We start from the raw sequence: 18,919 nt of genomic DNA, 5'->3' as shown, positions 1-18,919 counted from the left end.
TGGGACGGTTAACACCCTAAAGATATGGCACTACTCCAACGGTGGTTATTGGCTCACCACTATAAATACATGACACCCCCCAGGTATCTCTAAGCCCAATACTCTCTAGACCTGCTAACACCCTTGCTAACTTAGGCATCGGAGTGTCTTTGCAGGTACCACCCCCATTTACTCACGTACACAAGTCGGAAGGAGGCTCCAGCGAACGAACCTACTCGAAAGCCATCCTCCGCAGACAATTGGGCCAACCAACGTCATCCATTCTATTAATCTCCGGTTACCCACCGTAACAGTAAATAAGAAAAACAAGTCAGTAACGCATTGCTTTTGGTACTATCATGATGTGCTGAAAGTTAGAGTGTTACACATGTTATGTTTTTTGCTTTGGTAGAATCACGTAATTTTCTCTTTCATTTGGTTTAATATAGCATTTTCTCCAAATTTTTATGAGAAATATTAGGGGATTATCATAATTTATTGTTTACTTAATCGTTAACTTAATTTTTTGGTGTTTGCTATGGTACGATAATAAATTCATATGTATCGATACGTTTAAAATATGGACAAATAATAACAAGTCATGTGGAATTTATTTTCCACGTCAACATTTAATTTTTGTTTTTTAAATATATATTATATCACCACTTTTATTAATACACCTCTTTAATTAAATAAAAATAAAAAAAATTTATTTAATTTTATAAAAAATCTTAAAAATCCTTCTTTTATTTGATTAGACAAAAATATCCTTTTAAATTAACGAAATTTTAGAATTAAATTAATCATAGTTTTATAATTTCAAATAATTTAAACAATAAAACAAAAACATATTAAAAAAATAAAAAATCAAAATTTCTTCATCTTCTTCAATTTTTTTAATTATTCGTGCCCCAGCAAAATATATCAAAAAACAAAAAATCGATGGTTCTTCATTTTTTTAATTACTCCTCTGAAATAAAACAGTGAAAGTCCCAAACCAAAACTCTAGGTTTATCGCAAAATCAAGATAACGACGAAACGGGAGAAAGGACCACCGATGCTCCCAACCGAGAGAGGATCATACTAGTGAACCCCTTCACACAAAGCATGGTTGTCATCGACGGCGCTTCAAGCCTCGAAGCTCTGTTTCGCGACATGGCCGTTAACAACAGCAGCAAAGCCGGAAGACCTCCAGCTACGAAGGAATCCATTGACGCCATGCCGAGCTTTGTAATCAAAGAAGCTGAAGTTGAAGTAGGAGAGTGTGTTGTGTGTTTGGAGGATTTTGGTGTTGGTGCTTTGGTTAAGGAGATGCCATGTAAGCACAGGTTTCATCCGAATTGCATTGAGAAGTGGCTTGGGATGCATGGAACTTGCCCTGTTTGTATGTACGAGATGCCGGTTGAGGAAAAAGATGAAGGAAAGAAGAGGGATAGTGAAGGAGAAGAAGAACAAGAAGGAGGAGAAAGAGAGAGGAGAAAGACAGCGGCGAAGAATCTAGAGTTTTAGTTTGGAATTTTGACTGTTTTGCTTTAAGAGGGATAATTGAAGAAGACGAAGAACGATTGATTTTTTGTTTTTTTGATAAGTTTTGCTTAGACGGGGCATGAATGATTAGAGAAATTGGAGAAGATGAAGAAATTTTGATTTTTTATTTTTTTAATATGTTTTTGTTTTGTTGTTTAAATTATTTGAAATTATAAAATTAGGATTAATTGAATTCTAAAATTTCATTAATTTAAAAGGATATTTTTGTCTAATTAAATAAAAGAAGGATGTTTAAGACATTTTATAAAATTAAATAAAAATATTTTTTATTTTTATTTAATTAAAGGGGTATATTAGTAAAAGTGGTGATATAATATATATTTAAAAAAATAAAAATTAAATGTTGATGTGAAAAATAAATTTCACGTAAATTGTTATTATTTGTCCATATTTTAAACGTATCGGTACGTATGAATTTATCATCGTACCGTAGCAAACATCTAATTTTTTACTCTAATTTTTTTAGTTTAATAATCTAACAATATATTTTATTCATATTTTTAATTAAATATTGATAACTAATTAATAATAAAAAATAATAAATTCTAATAATTTTTTAGTATTTTTTATTTTTTATGTTTTATTCATTAAAATCAAATTTATAAATTAAACAAAATAAAATAATACTTTTTAAAAATAATTAAAAAAAACGTGTGTGTTGAGCTGCTAGTCCCAATAATAATGCAAGGATGTCATAAACTGATAAACATTATATTTGTTCTCACTTGAAATTAGTATTTTAAAACTTAGGGTATTGTTAATGAAGTATTGAGGGTTGGACTAGTGTACCAAATTATAAATCTGAGCAAAAGAAATGGTTGAAAAAAATTTTTTTTTGTGATTATTTAGAATATTTGACTGAAATGGAATAGTAGAATATTTTAGAGTTTAGAGATAAGTGTTGAAGGAATAAAAATTTTGTCTTTTTTGAGTTACAGAAAATAGTGTGGAGTTGATCTGTTTAATTGTTGATGATAATATCGAAAATGACAATAAATTTTACTGTTTTATCTGTGTTTATATCTTATACTTTATTGTATTTTTTTTTATTTCATTTTATTGTGTTGAGCTGCATTTATTTAAAAAAAAAAATATGTTCTAGAGTTGCATTATAACTGCTGCCTGCTGGCCTTTAGATCCAACGTTAAAATATTGGGGAATTATTTGCCTGGATAAGACAACACTAAAGACAAAACGTTCGTAGATCACTAACTTTAGATACCTGATTTTATACTTGGATTGATAGATTATTCAACAAATTTATGTTATGCATTGACTCAACTGCATGTGCTTGATTGCGTCGTATATGATGACTCCCTTTAATTTAATTGATCAGCATGAGGATACTTTAATTTAATTCATGTTCTAGTATTTTTGAGAAAAAAATGTACTATAGACATAAGTTTTGTTCTGAACGTTATCCAAAACGTTAATGTGAAGGTTATTGAAAACGTTAATTTGGATATGAATATGAGTTCTAGATTTTTTTGTGATTTATTAATATCGAAGTACGTTTGTTTGAGTTTCTGATAAAAAAATGAAAAATAGTATTTACAAAAAACTTTGATATTTAAGTTAGTAAAAATTTTAGACAGAAATTTTTTGTTATAAATAATAACGTGAATATATCTAAAAGGTGTCAATATATTTATAATAGAGTTACTAACTATTTTTATTGGAATAGTTCTATCTTTATTGATGAATAATCCGTTCCTTTTATCTTAAAAGTTTGTTAGGACCGATCTTTTAGTGGAGATAAACATTGTAGATAAAATTTAGAGAAGTCATTACTGGCTTTTGGACAGGTAGAATTGGCTCATTTTATCAGCGTCCGACTTTTTTAAAGAGATCGGGTATGTTCGTGAAGATTCTTTTTATTGGTGGGTCTTTTTGTTTGTTAAACATGGCTTCGCTTATTGGGCCAGCACATGAATAAATTTAAAATAAAAAAAGATAATAATGCATATTATAGTAAAGAAATAAATAATTAAAAATTTTCTCTTTAATAAATAAGCATATATTTATTTAAAAAAATATGTCATTTTATTTTTATTAATCTTTTAAAAGAAATTTTGCATTCTTTTTACTAGGAGTATTTATGAAACGGGTGAAACCAGGTTTAATGTGATACAGATCCGACCCAAAATATATACCGGGCCTATTTGTTAGACCCAAACTCGATCTTAAACTCGATGAAACCTACACACTTTCGAGCCACGATTATACTGGGTGAAAACCAGGCCGTTAACATTATCTTCTTGTAAGTCAGCATGTGAAAATATCAAAGTTTCCAAGACTCCAACCATTATTTAACATAGTAAAATTCACTTAGAAAAATATAACAAGAACCAACCCTTCTCTAAAATTAAAGCATAACCACAATTAATACTAATATTGTCTAATAACACCAAATATTTAAATCAATACAAATAACACAAAATATTAACTTATAGTCTTATAATGACTAATAACACAAAATATAAGGTTTATAATATTCAAATTCCACATAAGAATAGCCATCATCCATCACTAATAACACAAAATATTAATTGTGTATGATAATCGGGCTATCGGACCGAGTTTAGGTGACTCGAGTTATGACCCGGACCCGACCCAAAATAATGACTGGATCTATTTTCGAGACCTTTATCCGACCATAAATCCGATAAAATCACATCAAATTAATTCTTAAAAAATTTAAGACCAAATCGAATCTTTGAATCAGACTGAATCTTCAAACTGGACCAGACGATAAACACCCCTACTTTTTACTCTCTCAACACAAATTTATTTTCACTGTAGAATTGCTCAAAAAGAGTTTAGTTATTGTTTTTATTGAATTATCACTTCAGATTCTGTTATACTTAAACCACACCATTGAAAGTTAAAATATCATCACCCGCGGTCGGACTACTTCGGTGGCCTACTTATTCATATATAAGGATAATATTAAGGTTTAATTATCATGTTGGTCCTTATAGTTTTATAAAATTTTTAACTAGGTTTTTATACTTTTTATCTTTTTAGTTGGGTTTCCACACCAATTTTTTTTTCATTTGAGTCTCTATATTTTTTCTTTCTTTTATTTGAGTTCCTGCACAATTTTTTTTAGTTGGGTCCCTATACAATTAAGCCAATTACTATTAAAAGGGACCTAATTGAAAAAAACAATTTGGTGCAGGGATCCAATTAAAAGAAGAAAATTGTATAAGGACCTAATTAAAAATTTCGCAAAACTATAAGACCAACAGAATAATTAAACTTAATATTAATAGGACAAAAAGTTCTTTAAAATTGTTTGCAATAAATTTATATGCTCATATAAATAATTGTGATAGATTTATAAGTCTAAAAAATTAAATAAATATCTAAAAACAATGAATTTACTTGTTTTTTTTATTTTAAAAATCTATAAATTTATCAAAATATATATTAAAAAAACTTACTAATACTTTAATATTTTTAGGAACCTTCGATCTTATTATTTGTGGTTACTGTATTTAGTATTAGTAAGTTAAATAAGTGTATTAGTTAAGAGAGTTAGAGAGTAGTTAGTTAATTTGAATTAGTTAGTTAAATTATAATTTGTGGCTAATGATCGAGCATATTGTATATATATATATTTAACGTCATAGTAATGGAAAGTACTTTTGTCACTCTAACTGATTTTTATTTTAGAATTCCTCTCTTGTATAGTGTAATATTCTCGCTTTTAATTTTTTTGCAACTAGAACAGAGATTTTTTATAGTGTGGTGAGTGTGGAGGTTGCAAAAAAGAATATAATCACCTTGTGTAAAAACTCGATCGCAGAGAAGTTCGTGTAAATTAGTGTTTGCATGAGTTTATTCATCAATGGAAACAAACATGCAAGAAGGAGGGGCAAATCTAGAAACTCAATCTTTCTCAGCAATCGAATTCCAAAATTTCACAAGAATGATGGCGCAATTCAACGCAATGCAAGCGATGCAAGTTCAATCTTTCTCCAGTGTTAGTCCATTGCAAGATCCATTCTACCTTCATCTAAATGAAGCTCTTGGAATTTTGCTTATAGATCTTCTATTAACCAATTCGAACTATTATTTGTGGTCCAGATCAGTGAAGATCTCTCTAAAATCAAAGAACAAACTCAAGTTCATCGATGGAATCCTAATCAAACCAGAGGATGACAACCCTTTATTCGGAGCTTGGGATCGATGCAACAATTTTATTTTGTCTTGCTTACATAGATCACTCAACTCTGAGATTTTGCAAAGTGTGCTCTGGTGCGACAACACTCATGAACTGTGGAAGTATTTAAAGCACCGCTTCTACCAGTGAGACCTCTTCAATTGCAGATCTTGAAGAAGAAATGTTTGCTATAAAACAAAATGAGCTTACGATCACTTCTTATTACACGAAATTGAAGAGTGTTTCGGAAGAGTTAGAAGAATTTAGACCTATACCTTTATGTTCTTGCTTGACTGAATGTAAATGTGGTCAGAATCTTGATATGATTAGAGAGCTTAGAGAACAATCTCATATAATACGCTTCTTTGGAGGATTAAATGATTAATATGCAAATGTTTGTTCACAAATCATGCTTGTAAAACTCTTACCAAATGTTAGCAGTGTTTTCTTCACTAATCCAATAAAAAAGGCAAATGATGCATTTGATAGACCGGGGATCTAGATTGATGGTAAATGCTATTAAAGTTGTGAATGCAAATGCACTTAGTAATAGTGTAGCTAATGCAACTGCCTTTGGGACTTATTAAGGAGGAAGCAATTACCATAAAGGTAGAGGTAGGGGACGTGGTGGTAGAGGCAGAGAAAATAGTAGAGAAACTCCTAAGTTGTGCTCCTATTGTGGAAAGAGTTGGCACTTGGTTGACACATGTTATCACAAACATGACTTCCCACCACATACGCAAAGAAATTAATTCTAGATGAACAGTTAATCATTGAACTCAATTAACTCCGTTACAGCTGTGAGTAATGATAAATGTAGAACTGAACCTTTGATTCAAAAGGAAGAAAAGATCAGTTTCAACGGCTTATTTTTTAGACAAGCAGAAGGAAGCACTTATTCCCTTAATTCAACAACAATGCAGTGACCCTTCGAGTAATAAAAAATTGGCATCTGTACATGCATCATCTGCAAGTACCTTCTATCTTTTATCAATTTTTAGCCACTTTTTAATTAGTCATTACTGGATTTTGGATACATGCATCATCTGCACTTAGTACTAGCCATCTTTTATCAATTTTTAGCCATTCTTTCAATCTATAAAACACATCAAGCCTGTTCAAATAATCATGCCAAATGGTTCTCAAACTATCATAACAGTAAGTGGGACGATTTTTTTTTTCAGCAATATTTTACTTGACTGATGTACTCTATGTTCCATTTTTTAAATACAATTTAATTTCTATTTCTAAAGCAATTAAAGCACTTTCTTGTTCTTTTTCATTCATTGCACATGATTCTGAGATTCATGAGTTACTTACCTTGAAAATGATTGGAGCTGCTGATCAAAAAGGAGAATTGTATACAATGATGGTAGCAGCCATACAAACAAGTCTTCCAGCTGCAATAGAGGTTGATGCATCACAACTCATGCATCAAGCACACACAAACAACATTACTCATTCATTAGATGCAATTTTATGGCATCATAGATTAGGACATATCTCATGTAATAAGATAAAACAAATGCAAAAATTATATCCATTCATTACATATCACACCACTAATGTACCTTGTTCTCCATGTCATTATGCTAAACAAAAATGATTGTCATTTAATGATAGCACTATTAAATCTCTGAATTTATTTGATATTATACATATGGATATTTGGGCCCAATTGCTATGTCTTTTATCTATGGACATAGGTATTTTTTAACAATTGTTGAGGACAAAAGCAAATTTACATGGTCATTTTTCATGCAACACAAAACTGAAGTTAGGAAATTAATAGAGGATTTTGTTCAATTGATTGAAACGCAATATCATAAAACAACTAAGAGCATTTGCTCAGATAATGGTAAAGAATTCTTGATGCCTTCTTTTTACAATCAGAAAGGAATTTTATACCAAATTAGTTGTGTGAAAACACCACAGCAGAATAGAGTGGTGGAGATAAGACATCAAGAAATTTTGAACATGGCAAGGACTCTCATCTTTAATTCTAATATACCTACTTTTTTTGGCATTTTGCTATGGCTCATGACACTGATATTCTAAATCTGGTACCTCACATCAAAGTGAAAGCCTCTAGCCCTTATGAAATGCTTTATCAAAAATTGCTTGAACTTAACCATTTCGAAATTTTTTGACAGTCTGGTTTATACATCTACTTTAGTGTCTTATAGGAAGAAGCTTGACCCTTGAGCTCGAAAATGTGTCTTTTTAGGCTTTAAACAAGGAAATAAAGGATACATTTTATTAGATACTAAGAGTAGAGAGACTTTCATTTCTAAAAATGTGGTGTTTTATGAGCATAGCTTCCCTTTCAAAAATTCTACAGGGCCTATATTTTTCAACGAAAGTCCAACCTTTCCCTCTAACTCATGTCTATACATATTTGATCATGACATTGCTTCCAATGGTTCCGCTAATACTCATACAAATGTTTTGGACAATATGGCTTTGCTTGCTGCACTTTCTCAATTAAGTAACACTCGTGATTTGCATCCTAATCATTCAGCATACAAGAACCTTTTTTCCTCACTAAATTCTGATACGAGTTTGACCATACATTGTTCACATTTGCATCAACCATCACCATTGCACACATCCACACAACATGCATCAACCCCTTCTGTAGCCAATTCAGCCTTGCCAACTACGCAACCTCAATTAAGAAGATCAACAAGACAAAGATCTCGACCAGCCTATCTCGATGCCTTTCATTGTATACAATTCACGACATAAGATCAACAGCACTCAACTATCATTAATAAAAAATATCCTCTCCAATTATGTGTGTTTGAATTCCCTATCTTCAAGTCACAGGGCTCTTTAAGTTACGATCACACAAAACACTGAACCTATAAGTTATAAGGAGGCAATCACTTAAAGTTGTTGGAGGCAAGCAGCAAGTAATGAACTGAAAGCTCTTGAAGATAATAAGAATTGGACACTGGCCTCTCTTCCTCGAGGAAAGAAGGCAATAAGTTGTGAATGGATTTTTAAAACCAAATTCAAATCCAATAGTGAGATTGAAAGACATAAAGACCGATTGATGGCAAAGGGATTAACTCAGACAACTGGCTTTGATTACTTTGACACGTCCGATCGTGATCAAACTCACCAAATTAAGAGTCTTATAGACCATTGATACAGCTCATAATTGGTTTGTGAACCAGCTGAACGTCGACACCGCATTTCTCCATGGCAATTTGTCCGAGGAAGTTTACATGAAACCTCCTTTAGACCTTCGAGTCCCTGCTGGTTTTGTGCGTAAGTTGCAGCGCTCCCTTTATGGACTGAAGTAAGCCAGTCGCCAATGGTACTAGAAGTTATGTTGTGTTCTTCTCCAGTCTGGTTTCTCTCAATCTAAGGCTAATAGCAGCTTGTTCACTAAGAGAGCTAGTGACTCTTTTACTTGTATCTTGGTTTACGTGGATGGCTTAGTGCTAGAAGGCAATGATTTGCATGGAATTCAAAGAGTGAAGAAGATACTTGAGAAAAAATTCAAGATTAAGGACTTGGGCAACTTGAAGTTTTTTCTTGGACTCGAAATAACACACAATTACAGAGGTATTGCCATGTATCAACATAAGTATACATTGGATTTGTTAGCTAAATTTGGAACGAATGATGCAAAGTCGGTCTCTACGCCTATGGATTACACGGTAAAGCTCTAAAAAACTTTAGGTACTCGTTTGGGAGATGTCTCTAGCTACAGAAGATTAATTGGCCGATTGATTTACTTGACAAACACACATCCAGATATTTGCTTCGCTATGAGTAAGCTTAGCCAATACTTGGATTGTGCCACATACACTCATTTTAAGGCTGCGGTACATGTGTTGAGGTACCTCAAAGGTGCAGCAGCAAATGGGGTTCTCTTTCCTACCTCCGCAGACCTCAACCTGACAGTTTTTTCAGACTCGGATTGGGAATTTTGTCCAGATACTCGTCGATCCATTTTTGGTTTTTGCTACTTTTTAGGCAAGTCCTTGATTCGTGGAGATGCAAGAAACAACAAATAGCGGCGCGCTCCTCTGCTGAGGTAGAGTATCGAGCCATGGCGCTTGCGACGTGCGAAGGTGTTTGGCAGTCTCATTTTGCATGACTTTCCGGCACCTTTGAGCAAACCAATGTCCCTATATTTTGACAATCAATCAGCTCTCCACATTGCAGCCAACTCCGTGTTTCATAAACGAACGAAACACATCGAGATTGACTGCCACACCGTGGGAGAAAGAGTGCAAAATAAATCCTTAAAGCTACTGGTTGTTTCATCAGCTAACCAAATGACTGATATTCTGACCAAGCCCTTAGTTCCAAATCCATTTTCATTATGTGAGATCAAGTTGGGATTGATCAATTTTTACACTCCTAACTTAAAGGGGGATGTAGCCAGATTTTAGTCTTTTAGTTACTTGTAGTCACTGTATTTAATATTAGTAAGTTAAATAATTACATTAGTTAAGAAAGTTAGAGAGTAGTTAGTTAACTTGAGTTAGTAAGTTAGATTGTAACTTGTGACTGATGATTGAGCACCTTGTATATATATTCAACATAACAGTAATGAAAAACACTTTTGCCACTCTAACTAATTTTCATTTTAGAATATCTCTCTTCTATGGTGTAATCCCACCCTCACCTTTGATTTCTCTGCAACTTAAACATGAATTTTCTCATTAATTAAGTAATTATATTCACTTAAAAAAATTTCTTGTCCTTTTTTGCTATCAAATAAGGTGAAAAATAAAAACGCTTAACCACCAGATTTTAATTATAGGTGTTCATGGATCGGATCTGATCCGCATAAAAGCGGTGTTTATCCGAATCAGACTCGAAAATTTGGGATATAGATCCGATTCGTAAGGCTATCGGATCCGATCCGATCCGCACACTAATAGGATCGGATTGCGAATTTTGTGTAGGTATCTGCATATCCGATTCGCATATTCACGTATCTGCAAAAATAAAGAAATAAATAAATAAATATTATTTTTATGTTTTATTTCAACTAATAATGATCATATATGTTGTATTATTTTAATTTATTATTTAAAAAAAATATGTTTAATATTATTTTAAGAGTAAATATATTTAAAAGAATAGAAAAAATGAATATTATTGATATTTTTTAATAAAATAAGCTTTTAAAAATATTTTTGTATTTTGTGGATGTATTCGATATCCGATTCACAAATGTGCAGATCGGATCCAAGTTTAAAAACTGCGGATATTGAATTCGATCAAATAATTTTAGTACAGATCGGATTAAAATTTTGGCTATATCTAATTCGATCCGATTCACGTTCATCGCTAATTTTAATTAACTGATTTTTAAAATCAATGTAAAAAATTTTAACCATATTTAATATTTAATTAGATTTTGATTCATAAACCAAAATAGTAAAAATTGGTTTTTAACTCATTAACCAAAATCAATTTTAAAAGATAAAAAATATAGAGAATCAACTATAATATAAGTCAACTAAACTAACTCTTTTTTATTTTTTATTTTTAAATTTAAAAAAATAAGATAATAGAAAATTATTTTTTATTTTATTTTATAACAAGTCTAATTTTCAACTAATTGGTTAGAATTGATTTCACTCTAGTTGATTTCTTAAACTGAACCTTTTAAAATACTTCAAAATCTCTTTGCCTCTCCTCCGTCTCTATCCCAGCCGCGAGTTCCATCGTTCTCTTCCAGCCAGCCGCCGTGAGTTCTGTTCTCACTTTCCCAGCTGCGCGAAGTTCTCCGGATCTCTTCTCCTCCCCGTCGCTGTCGCCTTCCAGTAGTCGTGCAGTCATCGTCGCGTCACTTCCTGCGGTGCCCTCCAGTCGCCGTCATCGACTCAGTTTGGGTAGGTCCTCTACTCCTCTCTTCCTTTTTTTTTGGGTCAACATCCTCTACTCCTCGTTGTCCAAACATTTATTTTGTTTTGTTTCTACTTCCAAAAAGAGATTAACTAGTTTTTATCTTCATGTTGAAGGCCCACTTAGACATATTCAAATTAATAATTTAAGTCCAGAATGATAAAAGGGCTCAGGGCCCAATTTCTTATTGTCTGTGACTCTCCAAAAAATTTAGTGGAATCCTCATTGTTGTTCAGTTAAACCCTGCGAGCTGCAGCATCTTGAGTCAAGGTTTAAGAAGAAGAAAATGGAGGAACAAAAGAAACGCAGCATTCCGGTGCTGCCATGGATGCGAGACCCTCTAGACCTTACTCTCTTCCAACAGATTCCTCTCCATACCCTCCCTTCTCTCCACCCTAAGTAACTCTCACTCACTCTATCCATATTCCTTTTCATTTTCTTTTTCAAAAAATATAATGATTATGTTTTTTAATTTTGGTTTTTAGGTTGAAATTATCACTGGAAAACATGGGGATTTCCAACCTGTTCCCGGTGCAAGTTGCGGTATGGCAAGAAACCGTTGGGCCCGGGAAATTCCACCGAGACCTCTGCGTTAACTCCCCCACTGGCAGTGGCAAGACCTTGGCCTACGCGCTCCCCATCGTACAGTTGCTCTCCACACGCGTCGTCACGTGCCTACGCGCATTGGTCGTTGTCCCTACACGCGACCTCGCCTTCCAGGTCAAGCGTGTCTTCGACGCCATTGCCTCGCCCCTCGGCCTGCGCGTGGGACTCGCTGCCGGTCAGTCTTCCGTTGCGGACGAGATTTCAGAACTGGTGTACTCGCCGGAATGTGAGTTCGGGATTTCTTACGATCCGGAAGAGGTTGCATTTCGTGTTCGGAGACGGTTGAGGAGTAAGGTAGATATATTGGTGGCAACCCCCGGAAGATTGATGGATCATATCAATACCACCAAAGGCTTCACTCTTGAGCATCTTCAATATCTTGTAAGTAGTAGATTGCACTATTATCTCAAATCTCACAAATATAATATTGAACATAGTGTGTGTTAATTGTTTACAAATCAAATGGTTTCAGGTGGTTGATGAAACGGATCGGCTACTCCGTGAGGCCTACCAGTCATGGCTACCTGCTGTGCTTGAATCGGTGCAGTTGAATGAGGATAACAGTTTTGAACCCAGTGATTCGTTTTTACCTTGTTCTATGGGTGTGTTAACAACCAGAAGAAGATGGTGAGTTCAAAGTACCTTTTATCTTGACTTTTGAGGTGTTAATGACTAGATTTAGACTTTTGGTTGTGTTAGGGCTTAGGTTTTTCAAATTGTATTATATGTTTGAAAATCGGAAGGATCCATTTTGCATACCTTTTTTTTTTCCCTTTTTATTTAAATTTAATACAAAAAATGAATGTTTATTGTAAAAGTGTACATTTAAATTGTTATTATCATTACTATTATGTTTTTTGTAGTGGAGTTGAGAGGGGTTTCAAGGATAAGCCCTACCCTAGGCTGGCAAAGATTGTCCTGTCTGCGACAATAACTCAGGACCCAGGCAGGCTTGTTCAGCTTGAGTTGCATCACCCTTTGTTCCTGAGAGCTGGGCCAATGCGTTATCGACTACCAGAAAATCTACAATCCTTCAAATTGGTATGAACCTGCATGGTGCTTTTGTCTCTTTTAAATTACGTCGGAGTTGTATGAAAAGATTACTTAAAGCTAAGATACTTTTTGCTGACATGAACCATTATTAGTAGTGTTGCTCTCAACCTTTCCTCCAACCCTGTTTTAGTACCAACCCCCAACTTTTAACTTTTCCCTTTTTTCTATATGTTATTATCATTTGCTTTGAATAACCTGGATGTGTTATTCCGTTGGAACCCAAAGCGTAGCTAGTTACAGCACTCACACAGATAAGATTGCAAGATTCTGAGATTGGTTGGTGGATGAAAGTATTTCTATTGTTTGTTCAAATGGCTTTTCATTTTAGTAAATTTTTAAGTTGACAAGTGATAACTGACAACTAGAAGTTACCTCGTAATTCTATTTATTTATTTTTGTGCAGATCTGTGAAAGAAAGGTCAAACCCTTGTATTTGGTTGCCCTTTTAAAATCACTAGAAGGAGAAAAATGCATAATTTTTACAAAATCTGTGGAATCTACACATCGTCTCTGCAAATTGCTTAATTGTTTTGGAGATCTGCAAATTGATATCAAGGAGTACTCTGGTCTTCAGCATCAACGTGTAAGAAGGTATTTTGCTCACTGAACAAAGAAAATATAGAGATGCTCCCTTTGATCTTTCATATTATACAAAACTTACTTCAAAAGAAGACACCACTCTCCTCTGTGTTGAATCCAATTTTTTTGTTGTATTATTGCCACTGAAATCTTAACAAGGAAAGAAATTTGGAATTTTCAAGTTATCTCATTCACCTAAAGCAAAGCTCCTACACTTGGCCAAAGTCACATGACAAGCAACCATGTTTAAGAAAGTTTAGTTTCCTTCTCCCTAAGCATTCCATCAACTTGATGGTTGTACTCTACAAATTGGTCAATGAGAGAAAATCCATTAAGTAATCTACAAATCTGGTTATAATTGTTAAATGAGGAACACTATTGGTCATGATAAATATAGACTAATTATGTAGATTTGTAGATTTACACTATAATCTGATGGGGTGTGTTTGGATTCACCATTAAGTGTTGGTGCACTCTGCTTCTATGGTTCTTAGCATGTCATATAATGTTTTTGGAATATATAGTTTTGAAAATTGTTTATAGATATGAATCTGTTCACCTCCTTTTGCCTAAAAACTATAGATTTGGAATCAGTTGATCCTTGACCCAAAAAACCTGCTTTCCTGCAGTAAGACCCTGAATAATTTTCGGAAAGGCGAGTTTCAAGTGCTTGTATCTTCTGATGCAATGACTCGTGGAATGGATGTGGAAGGTGTAAGAAATGTCATTAACTATGACATGCCCAAATACGTGAAGACCTACGTTCATCGGGCTGGTAGGACTGCCCGGGCTGGCCAGACTGGGCGCTGCTTCACATTGATGTCCAATGATGAGGTTTGAGGTCACCCTCTCTCACTAATGATCACATGGTCATTTTTAGCGACTAGATCAAAGTGGATTTGTGTTTAATAAATTAGAAAAGTAACGGACACACTTTATTTCTGCATGTTAGTCGATCACCGTTATTATATGTTGTTGCTCTCTCTCCCATTTTGTTCACTGCTATATTATTTACCAGTGGAGATTAAGAATATAGAATAAATCACAAAAGATGTCCCCAAATAATTTATATGTTGTCAAAAAATACCCTCAATATTTTAAAATGCACTATAAGTACCCAGACACGAAGAAATACCTTTTCCATAACGAGACCATGAATAGTGTAGGAGACAGCCACATAAGCATTGTCGTTTGCCACTTCATTTGTTTTCGTTTATGGAGACGACCTTTCTTCATGTCTTGGTACTTTCGGCGTATTTTTAAATATTTTGAGGGTATTTTTGTCGTTATCATAAATCAGGATATTTTTTTCAGCAAATAAATAATTTGGAGACATATTTGGTAGGTTACTCAAGAATGTATTTGTTTTGTTAATTTCTTCTTAGCGACATTTGGAACTGAATAATTCTTGAACACTTCTCAAATCTTATACCTCTCCAGGTACGACAATTTAAGAAGTTGATGCAAAAGGCTGAGGCTAGTTCTTGCCCCGAGCACATCATTCAATCCAGTTTGATTGAAGCACTTCACTCTACCTATGAATCAGGTACATGTGCTAATTCCAATTTTGGTGTATATCAACGGACAAGTTTCTCAACCAACCTAGTTGGAAACAGAGAATAGACTCAAACATCAGTTTAATAGGCTACTTTATTACATGCTTCATCAAGAAGCTTTTGCTTAATCTTCATAATCTTATAGTGAAAAAAATTTGCCTTTTATGGATCATTGCTTCACAATCCATGCTATATCTCTTCAAAATAAGGTGTACTGGTTTTCCGCATTTAAATTAATTAATTAATTAATTCCCCACCCATTAATAAGCATGTTGAATCGAAGTATCATATTCATCTGCTTCAGAAAATGTCTTAAATAAGATTTACTTTCTATTGTGCATGGACCTAATTTGAATTCAAAGCTTCCTTTGTTGACCTTTTTGCTGTTTTGGAGTTGACATTAGATGTTCCAATTTTTTGGCAGCATTGAAAAAATTCAAGGAGAAGATTTCGAAGGCACGAAAGAAGGCAAATGATTAGAATCTTGTGGATGGAGCATATACATTGAAAAATGATCATTCATAGGAATAGCTTATCAAATTCACATCACTGACTGAATCATCCTGCAAAGGATTCGATTCGACTGAGAAAGAAGTCATTCAATGATAACAACAGTCTGAAGCATATTATGAGGGCATGAACAGAGCTCTTGCGATCCCTCGGTAGTGGTTGATTTTGTGCATTCCTTGAGGTTTTTCTAACGGGATGCTTCCTTCACGGACGGGGCAAATGGATGAGATCGTGCAGAACTTCCGTGACAATGAGAATTGCTAATATTAATGAATAGATTTGTAAGATTATTTTTATTTTTTCTAGTTTAAAGTTGAAACATTCATTTCTCTGACGAGGAAAATATTTTAAGTTCTTAAGAGAGTGAGTATTTATCGTATACTTCTGAAAAGCCTCTTAGCATTTCCAAAGCACTTTGATTAGGGGTGTAAATGTCTGACGTTATAAACAAATGCCTGATTTTCAGTTTTTCACACGTATATAGCTAAACAATTAATAATTGCTACGTCTAGTCTACATAGAAAAATTCAGTTATTAAACTAGTTGTGTGTATAAAATATATAAGTATATTATAATTAATTTAATAATTAATTTTTTGTATGTGTATAAGATTTTTAAACAATTTTATAAACTGCGACTGGATTGAAGTTATTTTATATGAACAGAACTGTGCTCGTTTGTTATTTTTATGAAGTAATATTGATGTTTCAGCTGGTAATTTGCTTCAATACAAATTGACCAACCAACACAACATTAAAAAAGAGGGAAAAAATCTGCTCAATCAAATTATACTAGCCCACCATTTTTAATTTTTTATATTTGTAATAAGTTATTTTCCAGAGCAATTTTTTTTATAAGAAAAAGTATTCAAACAAGTAGAACTTTTAATTGTGTTCCAACCTCGTCTAACAACTTTACATCCCTTGTCCAGCTAAGTTGAGTCTCGCATTTTGTTGCCACTATTTTCAATTGGTTGGGGTATGAGATTTAAAAAGTCAAAAAATAATATATACGTGTTGGAACCATACATCGTTAAGTTGAGATGGCCGAGTTGGTCTAAGGCGCCAGATTAAGGTTCTGGTCCGAAAGGGCGTGGGTTCAAATCCCACTCTCAACATTAATTTTTGAAACTGTTATAACTTCATTGCCAAGAAACATATAGATGAGTTAATATCCTGTACAGCGTGGCAAACAATAACAATAAGCGCAGAAACAGCAACCTCTTTCTCTCTCTCTCTCTTTACAGTACACACACGGCATCTCTTGTTCATCCAAATAAACCATTGAACAGGATACAGTTTCATTTTAACAACTCAACTCAACTACCTAATTAAGCAGGACCAGAACACAACATAACACAATAGAATAAAAATAACTAGCAGCAGCTTCATCAATTTGTTGCAGTGACTCGTCATTATGAATGATAACCAACTGCCACCATCATCAGTGATTCAAAATTGAGAGGGATCTGTGAACTTCCTTCAGGAAGTACTTTCCATTGTGGTTAGCATTCGCAATTGCTGCAGCAGCAGGTGATGATGACGGTGATAATGGTGAAGAGCCTTTAGGGGAAGAAGCGGCAGATGAAGAATCACTAGAGCTACTAGTTTCCCTCTCCTCTTCAGTGATTGTGTCCAACATCTTTCTTGTTCTGTGCCTCATCACAGTAACATACTGTGGTGGTGCAACCTCCATGAACAACCTTGCAAGCCTAGAATTCGCCATTATTATAATTGAAACAGTTTTGTGAAGAAGAAAATTAAAGAAAGAAGAAATGAAAGCAGTAATGATGAAGTAGTTCTGTTTGGTTGAGGATGGAATGAAGAAGTGGGAATAGGTTCAATTTATAAGGGTTAATTTTACACTAGGCTTGAAAGGAGTCAAGGGTCATAGTCATAAATGGTTAATTCAAGTTTTTATTTTCTAGTGCCGGCTACAGCTTTTGATATTTAATGCTGGTGTTGTGTTGCTATCTGGAGACTTTTTCATACTGTAGATAATGCAGGTATCCGTAGAAGATATGGTTTTTGTTGTGCATGCACTAGCTTCCAAATTTGTACTTTTTTGGGTGCTTTTAATGCATCCACTTTTTGCATTGACACGTTTCAGTGGGATGAAGATTTTCTTTCACATTTATTGGCGGCTAAAAGGAGTGGAGGAATTTTAACCGTACAATTGTTTAAGTTATGGTGGTCGTTGGTTGGATTTTTTTGTTTGGGACTCTGACTCTACAATTTTGTTATGCATGTTTGAATCATGAACTAATTAACGCTGCAAATTGGTGCCAAGTGTACCATTCATTAATGTTAATTGGCGGTGAGGTTTGGCACTGCATTAATCTTTTTGAGGTTGAACTGACCCGACCATTCTCGATCAGAAATGTTTAACTATACGTCTCTAATTAGAATCTCTACTAACTCAATTTTCAACCTATGAACAGTTAACAAAATTTTATAAAGTTATAGGTCTAATGTAAATAATAATAATAACCTCTTCATAATTATATCACTAATTTTTATTCATGCAATATGCAAGGATAAAGCAAGATATATCTAAATCACTACCATCGCCATCATAGCTACCGTCCACAGCTTCCTTTTTATTTTTATTCAATTCTCATTCCCCATCTTCGAGGGCATTGGCCCCTGAACTGTCGTATGCAACACATATTGTGGTTCTAGCCCTTCAAAATTTCTAAAGTCTACAATCGTAATTGATAAATCATTTATCATCATATATATATATTTTCCTTTGCACAAAACATTTCGTTTTATGTTATTCTTATTTTAGTTATATACCTTTTTTCTAATAAATAGAAGTTATACGTCCACCATCTTCGTACACTTGTAAATATTTTTAGTTTAATGTACGTACTGTATATGACGAGGATTGTAATTTCTTTTTTTTTTTAATGCCTTCCTCTAACCACTTGGAAAGAATAATACCAAGAAAAGGATGAGAATGATGATGAACAGGTGTGGACCATAAACGAGGTTTGAGGGGATGAATTATACGTGAAGTTGTAGCAATATGTTTATTT

At 33.7% G+C, this 18,919-nt stretch overlaps 2 protein-coding genes and 1 non-coding gene across 5 annotated transcripts; all 3 read left to right on the top strand.

The window, feature by feature from the left end:
- The first annotated feature begins 1,086 nt into the window (after positions 1-1,086).
- LOC114927500 (uncharacterized mitochondrial protein AtMg00810-like) lies at positions 1,087-9,726 on the top strand. The gene is made up of 4 exons (XM_072210964.1): positions 1,087-1,359; positions 8,878-8,967; positions 9,052-9,271; positions 9,389-9,726. Exons 1-4 carry the CDS (start codon positions 1,087-1,089, stop codon positions 9,724-9,726), a joined length of 921 nt encoding a protein of 306 aa, XP_072067065.1.
- Positions 9,727-11,290: 1,564 nt separating this feature from the next.
- On the top strand, positions 11,291-17,695 carry LOC112792539 (DEAD-box ATP-dependent RNA helicase 1). Of its 3 annotated transcripts, none has more exons than XM_025835813.3 (9): positions 11,291-11,562; positions 11,812-11,974; positions 12,061-12,562; positions 12,654-12,808; positions 13,045-13,222; positions 13,638-13,825; positions 14,443-14,647; positions 15,254-15,359; positions 15,794-17,695. In XM_025835813.3, exons 2-9 carry the CDS (start codon positions 11,862-11,864, stop codon positions 15,847-15,849), a joined length of 1,503 nt encoding a protein of 500 aa, XP_025691598.1. In that variant the 5' UTR covers positions 11,291-11,562; positions 11,812-11,861; the 3' UTR covers positions 15,850-17,695. The 3 variants fall into 3 exon arrangements, 2 of the variants coding, with proteins under 2 accessions (XP_025691598.1, XP_072069054.1); XR_011870104.1 differs by having other exon boundaries at positions 11,295-11,562; positions 14,443-14,654; positions 15,794-16,354; XM_072212953.1 differs by having other exon boundaries at positions 11,324-11,562; positions 11,832-11,974.
- On the top strand, positions 16,916-16,996 carry TRNAL-AAG (transfer RNA leucine (anticodon AAG)). The gene has a single exon. It is a non-coding gene; the product is annotated as a tRNA-Leu (tRNA).
- Positions 17,696-18,919: the final 1,224 nt, after the last annotated feature.

This window comes from Arachis hypogaea, chromosome 13 (genome assembly GCF_003086295.3).
Source record: "Arachis hypogaea cultivar Tifrunner chromosome 13, arahy.Tifrunner.gnm2.J5K5, whole genome shotgun sequence".
Classification (NCBI taxonomy): domain Eukaryota; kingdom Viridiplantae; phylum Streptophyta; class Magnoliopsida; order Fabales; family Fabaceae; genus Arachis; species Arachis hypogaea.
Note: the sequence above shows the minus strand (reverse complement) of the source record. Positions and strands in the feature narration are given on the sequence as shown.

Excerpts from the sequence above, each read along its gene's own strand:
- LOC114927500 (XM_072210964.1), top strand. The coding sequence starts at position 1,087 with ATGGTTGTCATCGACGGCGCTTCAAGCCTCGAAGCTCTGTTTCGCGAC. Across the intron at positions 1,360-8,877 it reads GGATGCATGGAACTTGCCCT|CTGAACGTCGACACCGCATT; the intron begins GTTTGTATGTAC and ends TTTGTGAACCAG. Across the intron at positions 9,272-9,388 it reads AATAACACACAATTACAGAG|GTACTCGTTTGGGAGATGTC; the intron begins GTATTGCCATGT and ends AAAAAACTTTAG.
- LOC112792539 (XM_025835813.3), top strand. The coding sequence starts at position 11,862 with ATGGAGGAACAAAAGAAACGCAGCATTCCGGTGCTGCCATGGATGCGA. Across the intron at positions 12,563-12,653 it reads TTGAGCATCTTCAATATCTT|GTGGTTGATGAAACGGATCG; the intron begins GTAAGTAGTAGA and ends AAATGGTTTCAG. Across the intron at positions 14,648-15,253 it reads CATTGATGTCCAATGATGAG|GTACGACAATTTAAGAAGTT; the intron begins GTTTGAGGTCAC and ends ATACCTCTCCAG.